Genomic DNA, 18,302 nt, shown 5'->3' with positions numbered 1-18,302 from the left:
TTCTTTTCCATAAGTAGAGGATAACTATAACAATGAAGATAATAAAAGTAAATTATTTTTATTAAGACCTAGGAAGACATTGTCACAGAAGGCTGTGAACCTGAGACCTGCTCTCTTCGTAAAAGAGGGAGAAGAGCAAAAATCAGAGGAAAGTTAAGGCTGTCTTTGACATGATCAGAAGGCTTATGAGAGTTTTAAAGAAATGACTTTCTCACTATGTGATTCATTGTTATTTCATGGTGAGTCAGTAAATCACCTGTGTCATCGGAAACACCAGTGTAAAATAACTGTACTATTTTCTACCGAAGACAAGATTGCACTGAAGAGAAAAAACACAGAACGAAGAGACTTATTACACACTTTGAAAACAATGACATCCAACAAAATACTAAAATATCATCCTACACTTCCTGATTCTGTCAAATCTTACTACTTCAAATAAGCCCTACCCTCCTTTTTTCAAAGAAATAAATGAATTCTAAACAAAGAAAACTTCAGCAGGCATTTGGGCACCTCCCCGTCTCACCACAAGGTCTCTTCTGAGCCTCAATCCTCCACCTCTATAGAGGGACCTGTGGCTTGAGCCCTAAACCTCCCCCAAATTTCCCAGACTGTCATCCACTGAGGGTTCTCCCCTTTCCCAGTGGAAAAGGCTGTCCTCACAGAGTCCCCCAGACAGTGTTCCAGGTGATAGGCAAAGAGGCTTGGACTGAATCTGCCAGAGAGAAACTAGGAGAGTGAGATTTTGTGGAAAGAAAAAGAAGGTGCCAGATTCAGAAAGAAAGACCTACTTCCTTCACAGAGGCAGCCACACTTCTGAAGATGACTCCCTGGATTGGAAACCAATTGCAGGGCAACCCTGGGAGCCATGTGCTAAAGATGTAAGAGTCACTTGACTCAAGGAGCCTGGGTCACTAAGTCACCAATGAAGGAGAGCTGACCCCATCTAGGAATGCTTGGCTTAAATGTGAGACAAACTGGCGTCACCAAAAGTTCATGAAATGTTAAGACATTGCCATTTTGATATTGAAATACAAGGCTGTTATCAATAGTTAATACATTTATTGAGGGCTTTCAGCGCTGTGCTCCCGCCATCTGGACTGACTAAACACAAATGAGGGGAGCCTTCGGGGAAAGCAGATCCTTGTGACCTTTGTAGGTAGGATCAGGCCTCCCCGCTGCTGAAGGAAACTTGAATTCAGGAGAATGAGCCTCACCCATAAGCATGGGCACAGTGTGCCCCCCATTACACCCTGACATGCTCATGGGCAGAAAATGGGTGGCAACATGGCACTGCTTTGATCTAGGCTTCCTGCAGGGCCAGGTTGCGACTAGAGTGGTCAGAGCTCATGGCTGGTGTCCTCTGGCTGCAATCAACATTCCCCACTTGCTCAAATGCCCTATACACATAATCTCACTGTCTTATTTGTGCAGTGAGCAGAGTAAAGTTAGAGAGCACTGTTTTTTTTATAGAAACTGGTCTTCTCCTTCCTGTCCAGTCCTCAGTGGTGTTTCCTGTTTGAGACAAGACTCAAGTCTGTGTGGTTTTCGCTGGGAGATTCTGATATGACCTCTCTGATTATTTTTACAGTAAAGAACATGCATACTTTAAGGAGGGAAAAAGAGCTGGAAAAGATTTTCTGCTCAGGTTGAAGGCAGTGAGAAGATTAGATTGATTACACAAATCAACAAAGCCTTCAAGTTACCTCCAGTGGAGACTAGTCCTCTGAAGTTACAAATGCTGATTGCGGCAGCACTTAGTAAGTATCTGGACAGCTCTACTGTCACTTGAGGATATTGAAGACCTTCTTCAAAAAGAACGGGAGGGAGTCCCCTAAACTTTCATTTCATGCCTCAACTTTAAGGCATAGTCACTCGATGTATCAAAATACTGCAATCTCAAGTGACTGATGCCAAAAACATCTTAAAAGCATCTCAGAAGAACTTCAAAGGGAAATCATGTTTGGAAGAAAACATTCATTTTTAGGAAAACCTAAAACTGCTATCCCAAGAAGCTGTGACCTAGAAGAAAAAGTGTGAGAAATGAAGGAACAGAAAAAAATGCTTGACAACTTGAAAACATGAATGAAAGCTTTTTGTAAATGATAAAGAGAGCCCTTTAAAATCTCTCAGACCATACTCAAGATAGTTTGCTTGCCCTCTTTAGAGTACATTACAGGGCTGATGGCAACTTGAAATGAGACAAAGAGAAAATCAGAAAATTGAGAACCTCTAGACTTCAAGTCAATTTGAAGAAATACGTTGATGCTGTTAAATGTTTCCTTAAAAAGGCTTGAAGGAGAAAATGATGTCTATTTAAAAAGTTAAGTAAAGAAAATCAAATAAATGGTCAAACTGAATAAGCATTTTTGTAGTCTGAAAAGATAATTTGAAAATGAGATTCAAAAACTTCAGCTAAAACATCAAATACTGCCAGCTAAAACATCAATTACATCAAGAACACGTAATGCAAATTTGCAGAAAATCAAGGGAATTTACTGCTTGGAAATTGCGAAGCAACTTCCCAAAGCATATGAAAACATCAGCTAGATATCTCAAAAGTATGGTTCCTACAGGAAGATGCCTTGAGAAAGTCCTGGAAAGAAGCACTGTCTTCTATAAAAGTTCGATCATCTCCCATGAGGAAAAAAAGAAAGCTCAAGAAAGTTGGATGGCAGCTTGGCTTATGGAGAGAAAGCTCACTGAGCTAGGAAAAGAAAAGGATCACAACCAACAAAATTGGCTGAGGCAGAATTTAAATTCCAGTTGGTTCCTGTTCTGCCACATGAAGCTTTGGGCAGAGACCCAAGAGTATCTGGGGATATACCCTGCATCTTCAGGTCCCCAGGAAGGGTACAGGGGAGGTTGTGAAGGTTCAGGCATTTGGGTCACCAGGTTTAACTTGAGTTTATAGCAACTCCTACATATCCACTGGAGGACATCTATGTTTTCTCTCTTTAAAAATAACCTCTTTTTAGTTTAACTGCTTTTTCTTAATTGATGCTACATTTCTTCAAATTCAAGTTTGATAGACTCTTAATTCCTAAGATAGTTTTATGAATCTATATGGTTTTATTAAATTCTTATGAATATTGGACTTCATTAGACCCCCGGAATTAGATCCACGTAAGTCCTGTATTTAGGTTGGACTAAATGGTCAACTATTAGAGGCTGAGGCAGGAGGATCGCTTGAGTCCAGGAGTCTGAGGTTGCTGTGAGCTAGGCTAACACCACGGCACTCTCTAGCCCGGGCAACAGAGTGAGATTCTGTCTCAAAAAAAAAAAAAAAAAAAAAAAAAGCTGAGTATGTAAATTTATTGAGCCACACCTATACACAACGCAATGCACTTCAAAACCACCCACTTCCCCTGAGATCCAATGGCTTTCTGAACTGACAGGGAAAGGGGGAGGGTGGGTGACTGAGTAGAGCATAGACATGAATGGCAAAAGTACTGTCTTAGAGCATAAATATAAACTTTTGAGAGCCTTGAGCAACTTTCCAGGTATACTTTCACTACCCTCTCCACTTTGATAATGAATATATTTCAATGTAGTTTCAAAGGAAATCTTTAGGTCTACTCTTCCCTATCATTTTCAACCTGATAATTCCATTTGATGAAGTTAACAGTATTATTATAAATGTGCATGAGTATAGAGTATCCCAAGATAATGGAATGAAGATCCAATAAATATAAAAGCTACCTTTTATTTAAAATGAGGCATATTCTAAAATACTACAAAGCCAAACCCTGAGAATCAGTTGAGTCATAAAATTTGCTTTACAATGGAATTTAAGTGATTGCGCTGTAATTGAGGGGAAAAAAGGCTGAGAGCACTTATAATTGAAGGTATCCACACTCACTTTTTATTCTAAACTAAAAAAAAATCATGTTCTTAAATATCATTTTAGAAATCAGTCTCCATGAACTAACACCTCAATTTAAAAATAAACATATCTGGGGGAAGCAAGGTGAAGGGTACATACGACCTCTCTGTACTATCTTTGCAACTTCTTGTGAATCCAAAATTATTTTAAAATTAAACATTTTGCAAAACTCATTTGGGGTATATAAATAAAGACCAAATATACTGGCCTGAAAAAAAATCACTTATTTTGGTTAATGTAGACTTTGGTGGTGGATTTAAAAAAAAGGCTAAAACAATGAAATCTAGAGTGAAATTTTATAAACAGAAGCAATTTAGAACCATGGAAAAAGGATTTAAAGCACCAGGTTCAAGTACTGATTCTACCACCCACTAGCTGGGTAACCTTGGGCATATTACCTAACTTCACAAGAGTTCTATGAAAATCAAGTGATATAAGTTAAAGAAAAATGTGTAAACTGTAAAATCTTGTACAAATGCTAGCTTTAATTAATTCAAATTTCCTAGCCTTAATTCATTCTTTTATAAAGCACTGTCTTCATTTATATCATGTATTCTTTCAATGGAACAGGAAAACACTTTAAAAATGGTATTCAAACAAAGAAATAGAGCAACTCAGTTTATTACATGCAGATTCTTCTGCATTGTTGCTAACAGTTCACTGGTCCAAAATTACTAAAATACTTAAAAAACTATACATTATGTAAACAAAACATAAATAAGACAGCATAGTTCTTTGTACATATATTTAGTACAGGTTGTTAGGGATTTAGGAATATGTACAATTTTACACCATGGACTGCATTTTCACAATGCATAAATATATATATATTTTTACAGAAACAAAAATAAAATTTCACTAATGACACAGAATACCATATCATAGATATGCTGCAATAGTCCAAATTCAAGAAGAAACATGTCAATATAAGTGTGCAAAAGGCTAGCTTACTCTAAACTAGTCAAACTTGACCTTTTTCAATTTATGTTATACAGACAGGTAAATCCTGACCATGTACTTTAAACAAAGAACCTTTGAAAACATCCTAATACCAATTAGGAGTTAAATGGAACATATTTTTCCCTCCCCAAGAAAACAAAGCCTTGTTGCAAGCTAATGAGAAGATACATTAAAACACATACACACACACACACACACAACTATGTATATTTTCAACAGTATAATAAACAGTTAAAATTTTTATGGGAGTCAAAACAATGCCCCATTATTCAAAAACTGGCTCTTTTAGTCTAAATTCAAGATGCAGCTGTGTCAGGCTTCTCTAAACCAGATGATTGAAAAGCAGGGAAGACAGAGGCAGGATTCCGACTGGCAGATACGACAATTTGCGAGAGAGATGAAGAGAGTGAAGACACCTTAGATGCTGGAGTATTTATGGTATTCAAAATGGCTCCTTCTGGGCTAACCAATAATTTTTTGACAGATGTGTCCAAATGAAATACTGAAGTGTTACTTGGCAGTGGAGTATTACTGGAGCAAATGGCAGAAACCAAAGAAGTTTTAGCCAAAAGAGTAGCTGGAGGAGACTTAATTACTGAAGTCAATGATACTGCTGGTGCAGCAGGTGGAACAGAAACTTTAGCAGTTGTGTTTACAATTTGTGGTGCTGTATGTACTGTGGGTAGGGAACTTGCATTCCCAAAAGAGTTTACAATTTTCGTAGAGCTTTTCATAGAATGTTTTATAGGTTGCCCACTTAAAGAATTATTTGATGCTAGTGTGATCTTCTGGGCAGGGTTATCTACTGGTGTAGGCTGAATGCCTTGGTTGCTGTTAAGAACTAAGGGAGGTCCATATTTCGGGTTAGTAGATATAAGGAGAACATGGCTGCCAGCTCCAAGACCTTGTGGTGGAACAATAAACCGGGTTCCATTGATCATGATCTGAGTACCAGGTGCCAAAGGTGTACTGGTGTTGATGACTATTTTTTGCTGAATACAAGGTTCACTGAACTGACTCCCTACTAGACTAGTTACATTTGATGGTGTTGTAGCAGTGTGAATGGCAGGGCCACCTGGAGCAGAACTGTAACTAGGGGTTGATTTTACTAAAGCAGGGGGCATTTGGTGGTTTGGCAGAGAAGCTAAATTGGAAATATTAATTATTTTACCCGGACTTGGTGAAAGGGATGACAATTCAGTTTGAGGTTTATTTGCATTTACATTTGTTGGCACTGTAGTTGAAATCCCTGGTGACTGAAACTGGAGAGAAGTCCGAGATTGTCTTTTAGAAAGAGAACATGTGGCTCCTGGTACTGTTGCTGAATGTTGAACTGTGTTGACTGTTTTAGGGGATGCAGTCACAGGTGTAGGTAAGGCAACAGTAACAGGGATCTGCAGAGCTGATGTTAAACATTTAGGAGACACTGTTGGTTGTGTAGTTGAAATCAGAACAGATGATGCAAGATGTCCTGTTTTCACAGTTGATATAGCCACAGTGTTTCCGAGATTTGACGTGCAAAGTCTATTTGACAAAATAGGCATAATTCTTGAAGAGGTATCATTTCCACTGACTAAAACAGGAGGTCGTGTCCCAACTGAAGCAGAGGTTGAGGTCACTGAAAGGGAACCCAAAGATACGTTTGCTCCTGTTACCGAAAACATGTTTACTGCTCTTGTGGCAGAAACCACTGATTCATTAACAGGAGTAATATTTTGACTCACAAAATTTGAGCTTACTGGAATTGAATTACCACTTGTTGACAATGGCAAAATATAGCCCTTGCTACTCTTGTCTTCTCCTTTTGGGATTACATTTTGCAATATGTTAATTGGTGGTATAGCTGGTACACTGCCTGAAGTATTTACAATTGCTTGACCTATGTTTAGCCCAATTTTCACATCTTTTATCTGAGACACAGTTGGTGATGAATTTATTTTTATTGGTGCTCCCACTGTAGATGGAATCAGTACTATTTGGGGTTGCTCTGGAGTTTTAACGTACGTTTTACTCAAAGAGGGAGGAAGAGTTTGTTTTAATGATTCTGCAACAATAGGTGGGGCTGAAGTGCCACTGGGAACTGGAGCATTAATAAAAACTAGTTTCTGGGCAGAAACACCAGTAGATGTTGGTGCAGGTGTCACATTAACTGCAGTTCCATTGCCAGAAGAAAGAACAGATGGAGCTGATACCAGCATAAGTTTCTGAACTGGAGTCCCAGTGGTCACATCTCCATTTGTTGCTACTGTTGCTTCTGATCTTGTAACAGGGTAACTTTTTGTGATATAATCTACTTGTTGCTGTTTAGTTGGAGTATGAATAACATTTGCATTGTTTTGTCCAAAATTTCCTGTTGATATGCTAATTACACTTACTGAACTACTTGCTGTTGATGGTAGTAGAGTGCTAGAAGAAACAGAGGACTTCAAGGGAGAAGGAGGCATGTGTGAAGTTTTATCTATCACATGGCCCAAATTACCACTGCTAGCGGGGTGACCTAATGTAAGTTTGAGATTTTTCCCTATGGATGGATTAAAACTAGCTGGAATGGAAACAGAAGTCGGTGTTTGGCCAAAAGGTGGGAGATTTGATGTAGCAGTCGTTCCAGCTACTGGTGAAAATGCAGAGGATGATGAAGTTGTTGATTTTGGCATCAGAAATGCCTGAAGCTGAGGAGCAAAAGTGAAAACTGAACTTGAAGATAAAGTGTTGGGTGAATTTTGATCTGGATTGGTCTGTACTTTTACAACTCCAGTGTTCCCACCTCGTGTCCTAACAAGAATTGACTGTGAATCTCTTATACACACAGTTTTTAGCTCTTGCTTTGTTTCAGAAGAATCAGCAGGTTGTTGTGCAAAACAGTCGAGGGAACTACCAGGATTTGTAGATCCTTTTAGTGTTGTTGCTGATAACAGAGGCTGACTTGTTAAGGAAACGGTAGATGAAGCATTGGGCAGGGGGAATGTGGCTGCTGAAACTGCATTCTTGACTTTTCCTGCTTCACTCTGGCTAGTCTTAACTGGTGGTGTTAATAAATTACTAACAGAGGTTACAGATGACAAAGGCTGTGGTCTAGCACTACTCACATTTGATAAAGGTGTAATCGTCTTGTTGAAAGCTGTACTAGGTAGTTGAGTAGAAACAGTTCCTGTTGGGTTGACAAGAACTGATGCTAAAGAAGAGTTTACACTTGTTGTCTGTGGGAAAGATGAACAATGTTGTTCTGTACCTTTTTGTTGAAGTGGCGGTGTTTCTTTTGCAACTGCTTTTCCTTCTTTATGCTGAATCACAAAATTCTTAGGCAGAATAAGAACCTGTTGCATGATTTTTTCTCCTGTTTTAGGATCCACCACAGGTTGCATCTGAATCTTTACAGAGCTATTGTGAAGATCTATTGGCAACCACTGGCCACAGGGCATTTTGTATACCATCTGTAAAGGACCTTTTGTACTGGTGTGGCAGGTCAATGCTGGCTTTATGGAGTTTGCTTCTGGAGAAGATATAACTGGCTTCTCCACAGTAGGAGCACTTCTACCTGTGGAAGAGGGCAGTTGATTTGTTAAGGTCACTTTGTTCCCAATATTCTTTGCAAGCAAGGCCTGAATAGGTTTGGTCCCTTTTTGGAGAGTGGACACTGGTACTGAATCCAATGAGGCAAATGACTCTGGAAATGATGGCTCTGTATGCTTTGATTCATTCAAACAGTCAATTTGCATATCACTTTCTAAATTCTCAGCTGTTGTCTCATTTGTGCTTAACTTTGCTTTCTTCCTTGGGGAAAGCTCTTTTGTGCTATCATCCAGATAATTAGTTTGTTTGGACTGTCGTTTAAATGTTTTAAGCAGTGTTTTCGGTACATCTTTAGAAGGCAATTCTTTTTTCATCAGCTTGCTTCTGGCCATAGGAAAATCTACTTCTGACAATTTCATATCATCTGAAAATTATAAAAACAAGCATTTTGATTATATAAAACAGCAACTGAATAGCAATAACACCAATCATAAAAAAGAAAGTCAATCTTTGAGCTGGCAATTTATTAAGAAATCTACTGCAGGATGATTCAAAAGCCTCAGTACCACTGACAGAGATAAAGGCAAGATGACCTTTGACATGGCAATCTTGATATCATAACCATGACCAAGAATAACCTATTATTGAGAAAATTATTTTTGGTCAAATCCTACTAATTCTGCTGCCAATGTAAGTGCAAAATTTTTTTTCTTTTCTTTTCTTTGTTTTTAAGGGACCAGGTTTCACTATGTTGCCCAGGCTGGACTTGAACTCCTGGGCTCAAGTGATCCTCCTTCCTGCCTCAGCTGGGACATGACCACCATGCCTGGCTTAATTATTATCTTTTAAAGAGATATTCAAGCGAACAATTAGGGTTCAGAAGTTAATTGGGGAAGGAATCCAGTCTCATTCTCTTCCTCTAGATAGGGAAACCCTGACACCAAAGAGAGATAGTTCTCCAGTCTATTCTATTTTTAGAGACTCTAAAAAAAAAATTTCCAGTTCTTTCTGATGTTTATCTTTATAGTAAAAAAAATTATGTTCATATCTGGTCAAACTGGGTTAATAAGAAGTACTCTTACAATTCAGCAAAGATATGGAAAACAACATTTCTAAACCACAAACTTTCATACTAATCTCTTATATAATGAAAGTCATTAAACTAGATTTATAGACTATAATCTGTTGAGTTGAAATGAATTACAGGTAATCTAATCCAGACTCCTATCCTTATTAGAATGATGTGTTTATTCTGGTCTCAGGCCATCAACCTTGGTCATTCTTCATATAAATAATCTTCAGAATATTAGGGACTTCTCAAATTCTATTTAAAACAAACTTCAGAAATAGTAATAATAAAAGGAAGAGAATGACCCAATTCAAAGGGATTACAGCTCAAAGATGCACAGCCTGTAATGAGCAATGACATGCCTACAGTTTGGAGTCAGGCATTGGGTCCAGAAACTCCTAGAAATATGATAATGACTCCCAAGAAACTTATAAGTATATGGACAGTACTTCTTCAAAACATACCAGATTTTCCCATTTAATATATTTCATTGACCAGATTATCTTTTGCCTTCATAGCCAACAAAAACTTCTCTTTGTGTATTTAGGGTTGATTTAAAAAAAGTTTAATGCCTACTGGAATCAAAGTGATCTTTCTCCAGGATATCTAGAGGTTCTGTTGAGTCTATAGACTTAATGATTTCTCCTTTAGGAGAGTCTTTTTCCAGATCTCCTTCACTTTCCTCAGTAGTCCATAGTTCTCTAGTAAATTTATCATGATCAGGTTGTCTTCTAAAGTCATCATAGTCTCTCTTTAGACGGCTCCTGAAATAACAAATAATACATACATATTAAACTCTTGAAATCTAAACTAATTTTTAACATTTGAAACTACATATTGAAATATTTTCAATTAAGTCACTATAAATTGTGTTTTAATCTTATGTGTGTCTAAAATGCTTAGTTCAGTCTTGCCAATGATTCATTGCTCAAGAAGACAAAACCTAGGGTGTAGTCACAAACTTAAAAAAATCATACCGCAAATTTTAGAATAAAGTGTTTAGACATACCACCTGTTTGTCTTTCTAAAGGCTGCTCTTAGACCGATTAAATGAGAGAAAGGTAATTTTTTTCTAGCTGCACTGACAGAAAGATTTAAGATAATATCAAAATCACTGATTACAATAATATTTAAAAGGTCATTTTAAAAAAGTTAATCAAGAAATTCTAAACAACAGTATCTATTATTGTGACTATTACACAGAAAGGAACAAACAAACAAACCCATTATTTAATCCTAGAAGTAATCCTATCTAAACCTTTGGTCTTACTAGACATATTTTTTTTTATTAACAAAGCCAAAAAGTAATCTAACCTTCACAGGTATCTTTTATATAAAGACATAATAGCTGTATATCTGAGAAACTAAAGAGAGATAGAAACATGGTATTTTACAGATCCTTTATAATTACTCTTGCTTTCAACTAAGTTCTCTACTTTACCCTCAAACTTCACCCTTAGTTTCTTTTTTTGTTTAAAAAATACATCTGAATATATGCTCTCCAAATTATTTTTGTTACAAATTGTTATTTGTGTATATCAGATTTTATGTTCTACCTACGTCACTTACTAGTCCTAAGACTTTGGGAAAATTCCTTACCTTGCTAAGTATCAGTTTACTTATTTGTACAATGAGAATAATTATAGTACTTACTTCATAGTATGTATGGCACATAAATATTCTACAAATATTAGTTAATAAATACTTTCCATTTATTTATGTTTTAAATTATTGCTTAAGAGTTTTACGGAGCAGTGAGGGCTGTAAGATACTAGAATGGGTTACCAAATGATAATTATAAAATGAACTTCCCGTTCAATTTGTAAGATTGGAATGAAAAAATATCTACACGGGGGTAGTATTAAGTTCTCCTCCCTTCTCACTCTCAGTCTTCTTAGCCTCAGCTAATGACTTTGCTTCTTATTTAATGAAAAATGAAAGCAATCAGAAGAGAACTTTCACATGCTTACACCTCGTCTGCAACTTACTTTAATTTGTACTCATATTCTCCTTCTCTCTGCCTAAGCTAATACCTCTACTTAAATGCATCTTCTCTTGCCTAATGAAGGACAACACTCTACCAAATGTCCCTTCCTTTGCCTAAATGCATTTTTTGTCTTTTAGATTATTTCCATCAGTATAAAAAACATGTTATTTCTCCCATTAATAAAAACTAACAACAACAAATACCAAAACACTCTCTCTTAACCCCAGCTTATCCTTCCAGGTACTGCCCCATTGCTCTATTCCACTTTACAGCAAAACTCCATGAAAGATGACTCTTTAATTCTTCTTTCTTAATTCTCTTGAACAGACTCCTAAGACTTTTACTCATGTTTCTACCAACACAGCTCGCCAAAGTCATTAATGATCTTCATGTTGCCAAATTAAATAATGAATTCTTCGTCATCATCTTCCTCAACCCATCATGAGCAGCCCTCCTTTTTGAAATGTTTTCTTTACCTGGTTTCTAAGACATCATTTTTCCTTTCTTAGCCTCCTTGCTTACTGAACAATCTTTCAAAGTCTCTTCTACTAAGTCCAACTCATTTTGACCACCTCTACCTGTTGGAAGATCCAGTGTTCAGTTCTCTTTTATTCTCTATGTTCACATACTAGGTGATTTCTACCAGTCTCATGGCTTTAAAGACAATCAATATGCTGACAACTCCCAAATTTGCACTTCCAGTCTGGTTGATTCCCTTGAACTTAGCCTCATATATTGAACTGCCTACTAATGACACCAGTTAGATGTCTAAAATACATATCAAACTTAATGTTGAAATCCAAACTCTCCAATTCTCTCTTGCTTCCCAAATCTGCTACTCCTTCAGTTTCCCCTATCTCAGTTAATGGCAATTCCATGATTCCAGTTGTTTAGACCAAAAATACTGGGTATCATCTTTTTTACTCTTTACTTTCTCTCATATCCCATATTCAATCCTTAAATTCTGCCAATCCTACTTCAAGATATATCCAGAATTCAACCACTACTTGGCATCTGCATTGCTACTATCCTGGTTCAAGCCACTACCACTGTTCTCCTGTATCACTGCTATAGTGTAATTAGTTTCCCTCCTTTTGTCTTTGTCCAATTACACTAATCTCAACATAGTAGCTACAGTGACTGCTTTAAAACATAAGTCAGATCATGTCCCTTCTCTGCTTAAAACCGTCCAAGGGCTTCTCATCTCACTCAGTGTAAAAAACTCATCATTAAAGACCTACAGGATCTGGTTACCTTCCCCATTACTTTTCTTACTCTTGTCTCTTACCATGTTCTTCACCCTCATTCTGCTGTGGTTACACTTGCCTCTTTGCATTTGAAACCTCTAAATGCCAAACATACTTCCAACCTTAGGGCTTTCGTATCTTCTATTCCCTCTGCTTTTCCCTCAGATATCCACATGGCTCTCTCCTTCATCTCCTTCAGGTCGCTGTTCAAACTCGTCAGGGAAACTCCCTGACACCTTGGTGAGAATAACCTTCATCCTGTCCAAACCAGCTTTTGCTTATCCCTCTCACCCTGCATTATTTTTCTTCATAGCTCTTTTTGCCATCTGATACTTGAGTTTGTCTGTTTCTTCCACTAGAATGTATGTCACAGAGTAGGGGGTTTTGTTTAAACATTATTTTCTCAGGGCTTAGGAAGTACCTTGCATACTTGTTGGTACTCAAAAATATCTGAATTACAAATGAATGGAAAACCACTAAATGATTCCAGGACATCTTCTTCAAATCATAAATTAAGGACCATAAGTAAAACAGATTATAAAGCTTGAATTACCTGTTTCTTTGGAAAGCCTTCATTAACTTTGGTTCCCATGGCAGCAATTCATTTAAAAGACGTATCAATGTACTATGCAATTCTTTTACAGCTTGCCTCCGATGATACCATTTGCCCTAAAAACACAATTTTTAAAGTAAATCCCTTAGATTTAATCTAAAAGTCAATGTCAAGCCTTATTTTATGATTAAAAAACAAAATCAAGATGCCAATAACCCATCAAAAACATATTTCTTCTTCAGAAGCTTGCAGAAAGGGGGAAAATATCCTGTAATAAATCTTATTCAATATATTTAACAGTTCTAAATTCTACTAGAGAAATCTGAAACCCCTTTCATCCAACTGGGAGACAAAAGTTCAAAAAAATTTTTTTAATTATATCAATTATGTTTTAATAAACCATTTGCTAAATATGCATCATGATATAATCATTTATATAAATTCATTAAATAAGCAAATAATATGGGTCATTTCAGTAAAGTTTTTGTAATTTTCCCAAAAAGGGAGGAAAAGGGGAGAAAAGCTAGGTTTGTTATACCTAAAAGCAGTCTTCTTAACAAACCTCCTTAGGATATTTTATTTTTATTTTAAAATGTTTCTAGCACAGAAAAGCAACCAAAGCAGTCACTGTTTTCAATACTACAATGCTACACTAAGAGTTAATAATTACTGATGTCCCCTCAATTTGTTAAGTATTACCCTAGGTATTTAACACACACACACACACCCCCATCCCCCTAAATATCTATATCTAGAAAGAGCTCTAGCATTTATGAAAACCCTTCTGGGGTGTTTGCATTGTTATGTTCACTTTACAAAGGATGAAACTACAGCTCAGAGAGACTCAAGAGTTGGTTAATGTCTGGTGACCTAAACCCACATCTGCTTGGTTGTGAAGTCCAAGACCTTATAACTACATCACTACCTCTTAAGAACAGCATCACATAAATTCAATCTGACACAGGCTATAAACACCTCTACAAAACACATACCTTACCAGTGTACATAAAATTATTTGAATAATATAGGAATAAATTTATAGCAATTAAGCCAATCCCCACTCTTTTACAATGTTAGTGTACATCTATCATTATCATCTACTGTTACATAATGATGTTGTATTTTTTTTGTAATAGCTTTGAGATATAATTCATATACCATACAATCCATGTGTTTTATTTCTAACAGACACACAACTACATATGTTATGGATCACATTTAACATGCATAAAATTAGACTTTATCCTATAGCAATTGTTAAGTCAGACAATTTGCATATATGTAGAACATTAAGGCAGAAAATTTACCACTGTCTAGAACAAAATTATAAATATGTGCATAAATTTTCCAAATATATATATTATATATATATATATATACACACACACACACACACACATACACACACACCTTCAACATTTAAGTCATGGAAATTTTAGTCACATATAAATCTAAATGATTAATAGTACAGTTTTACCAAAAAAAATTTGTGCTTTAAACAGAATGTTTATGCACATAAAAACAGACAGTTATATTTCTACCTCTGAGGTCTTTATATTTTAGAAGGGGAAAGTAGAAAGATGTGGTATTATATGTGTATGCACACATAATGAATATGGAATCTAAGCTCAACCACAAATTTTTGTCTTTTTAGTGGCATGACAAATCATAGTATTAAGAAAAAAAATCCCAAGAAAAGTAATTTTTATTTCAAGTAATATATTAACATACATAAGCCTCTTTTGTATTAAATGAGTTCTGAAAGTACACACAGGACCCAAGTTAACAATGAGTTAGACCTTAAAAGTTTATTTTTCTCAAAGAAATGTTATAAGATAGTATAAAGTCTTATTCTAACCCATGAAAACAAAACTTATTAAACGGATAACAATAAAACTGAACAAGAAATGACTTTCATCTAGGGAAAGTGAACTTAAATGGAGGAAGATGAAAAGGCAGATGACAGCTACCTAAAATCCTTTGCGGAATGAGGTAGGGTTGTTTCAATAAAAAACACAAAATAGGTAGATTTTTCCCTTTAATAAGGCATGGAAACAACATTCTTTTTCTACTTCCCAACTACTATTTGGCTCACAAATGAAATGGTAAGAGTGGAAGTAAATTTTTCCTAAGCTAAAGAGAGAAGAAAGAAGGTATTAAGAATGAAGGTAGGGAGAAAATGCTTTGTGGTAGAATTAATTGGAAAAGTGTTCAAAGGCTAGGGAGCACCCGGCATGCTGAATTCCTCATTGGGGGGTTACAAGGAGACTTTGACAGCAGCAAAGTTAACTTGGGCAGTATGGTTGCTGTCTGGATTAGCATGTAGTGATGGGGTAGGGGATGCAGAAGGACTCCTAGTAGTAATATAGGACAGAAGACTTTAGTCTAGGTCTAGGTAGATGAGGCACAGGAAGGGGAGACTGTGTAGTGAGATGCTGTTATTTTGAGACACTTGTTAGCTGTATTTGTGTCTCTGCTAAATTAAAATGTTAATTTTTGTAGATGAGAGTTTTAAAAGGATTATAAAGTTTTTATCTTTTTATTTTATTTTGATTACTAACTTTTCATTACTCCAACATGGAGAAATATATTACTGAACTATCAGACTATATACAAGGAAACAAACTTAAATATTAATTGGAGAACAAATTTCTAGCTTTCATATAACTCTATCTTACCCACAAATCTGTTCTAAAATGTCTATGGCCTTTTAACTTTATGTATGTTTTGCGGGCTTTTTCCCTTTCCTTATATGATGTACTTTCAACTTGGGGTAGTGGTGGTATGGTATTTCATTTATAATTTGAAAATGCATATTTAATCCTTCTGTATTTAGAAAAGACTAAAAAGTTTATTATTTTCATAACACAAATTATAGGAAAGTAATGAGTGATGAAACGTTTTGCCTAGAAGATATACATAAAGAATATAATGACCTCAACAAAGGGCACCCCTATGCCCTGCCATGGGGTATGTGAGTCTAGTTTTTATATGGTTTAAAGGGGGTATAGGTTTAAAAAAGTTGAGAATCGCTGCTCTAGGATTGGTATTTGTAAGGTGCTTTAGCCACTGAAAGTAAAAGGGAAACTGATAGTGCTTGTTTCATATATCATCTTCTTTGATCAAAACATGCTTACCACCTAAATGGAATTAAAATAATGACATCGTCCCTTTCTCCTTAGTGGTGGTCTTAGAGTTTAACAGTACACAATGGAACTAATGCAAAGAGAAGACAAGTTATAATTTTTTTAAAAGAAATTAGAGATGGTAACAATCTGCCTTATCTTGGGTCTAATATGAAATATATTTAAAAATCAAAACAAATTGTTAAACTTTAAATCAGATCATTAACTAAAAGCTAGTAATAACTTTTCTGCCTGGTCAACTTTATTTATATACACAGAGAAGGGAAATACCAAGAACAATTATCATGTTTCTTCTAGGATGAAATTATTAAAGAAAATTGTCTAAAGTTACACAGGGACATACTGGTGGTCCTCGGCATCAGTGGGTTCTGTATTCAACCAATCATGGATTGAAAATATTTGGGGGAAAAAAATGGATGGTTGCATCTATACTGAATACATAGAGTTTTTTTTCCTTGTCATTATTCACTAGACAATACAGTATAATAATTATTTATATCACATTTACATTGTATTAGGTATTTTAAGTAACCTAGAGATGATTTAAGGTATACAGGAGGATGTGTGCAGGTTCTATGCAAATACTACACCATTTTATATAAGGCACTTGAACATCTGTGGATTTTGGTATTCATGGGGGTGGGCGTGTAAGGGTCCTGGAACCAATCCCTTACAGATACCGAGAGACAACTGTACTTTTAAATAGAAGTAGACGTTAGAATTCTGTATCTCCTGAATTGTAAAATCTACTCTCCTTTCACTACACAATGTTGTCTCTATTGGTCCTCAAATAGATAATTCCTGAAGAAATATTATATTGTGTAAGTACCTATATTTACATGTAGGTATCTCTGTAACGCAACAATTAAAATCTAAAATTTATTTTGTTAATTTTAAAAGTTATGATAATTAAAATTATAGTGACCTAAAGTTTAAAAGTAAATCAAAACAAAAATAAAACAGTGAATTCCTCTATCTTCAAACACAGAGAATCCAGATGTAATAAAAATCAGTAAGGCTCTTATAATCTTTATCCACAATGATTAATACAGAATCAAAGATAATGACAGCAGGTAGCTGGTTTCATAAAAGATCATCTGTGGAGCAGTTCTATAACTTTCTCTCATAAAAATATATTTAATAAGCTTCATGTATATAATTTTAGTCCTCACTTTATAAACAGGTATGTGAATACGGGGATAAATTAACTGCTTCCAATGTTAGAATTCTCACTATTTTCAGGGATAAAAAATATTTTCTAAGAGAATCCTAACATATTATGTGAACTTAATAATTCAAATATTTATGGAAGGTCACTTTAAAAAAGAGGAGAGTAACATTTTTCTTTTATGAACCTACTATAAAGTTTAACATAAAGTATGAATTTCAAGCATGCACCATGGAACCAAAGGCATATAGTATAGTCTAAATTTGAAGCTTACCTTTCATTGCTTTCTCATCCAATGTCCACTGCAGCTGCAGATTGCCAGCTCCCTTTCCATGAGATGCCCCAACTACCAAACAGTGGAGGTTTTATTACTCCATAGGGATTACTACAAAAAGGAGCTGGTCTATGGTCACAAGATAAGTCCTTTATTATATTATGCAGTTTTATAAGTTTTTGAGTGCAATACATTAATAACGTAAGGAATTATAAACAAAATGAAACTTTAGAAAAACTTACAAAACTACACAATATTGAAAAAAAAAAGGCTGTGTCTCTGTGTGTGAAATGAGTAGGGGAGGGAAACTTACCTTACAACTAAAGAACAACTCCATTCTGCTGCAGTAATCTGGGGTGGGTATGACAGCACCAGCATAATGCTGGCTGGGGTGTTGCAAGGAGAGGGAGTTGGCAATCTACTGATGCTGGGGACATTGGACACCTAAAAGGGAAAAAAAAGAGGAAAATAAATAAATTGTAGATTTATTAAATGTCTCATC

The 18,302-nt window shown here is 35.8% G+C and overlaps 1 protein-coding gene across 2 annotated transcripts in view; it reads right to left on the bottom strand.

Annotated features, from left to right (window-relative positions):
* Window positions 1-4,477: 4,477 nt before the first annotated feature.
* Window positions 4,478-18,302, bottom strand: part of KIAA2026 (KIAA2026 ortholog) — a 90,779-nt gene continuing 76,954 nt past the window's right edge. For both annotated transcript variants that reach the window (XM_045563870.1, XM_045563871.1), the window contains 3 exons: window positions 13,213-13,328; window positions 10,002-10,189; window positions 4,478-8,780 (listed from right to left, as the gene is read on the bottom strand). In XM_045563870.1, coding sequence (XP_045419826.1) covers window positions 5,143-8,780; window positions 10,002-10,189; window positions 13,213-13,328 — 3,942 coding nt within the window. In that variant the 3' untranslated portion in view covers window positions 4,478-5,142. The remainder of the gene's footprint in view (window positions 8,781-10,001; window positions 10,190-13,212; window positions 13,329-18,302) is intronic.

This window comes from Lemur catta, chromosome 10 (assembly GCF_020740605.2).
Source record: "Lemur catta isolate mLemCat1 chromosome 10, mLemCat1.pri, whole genome shotgun sequence".
Taxonomy (NCBI): Eukaryota; Metazoa; Chordata; class Mammalia; order Primates; family Lemuridae; genus Lemur; species Lemur catta.
The sequence above is the reverse complement of the archived record's forward strand: the minus strand, read 5'-3'. Positions and strand labels throughout refer to the sequence as shown.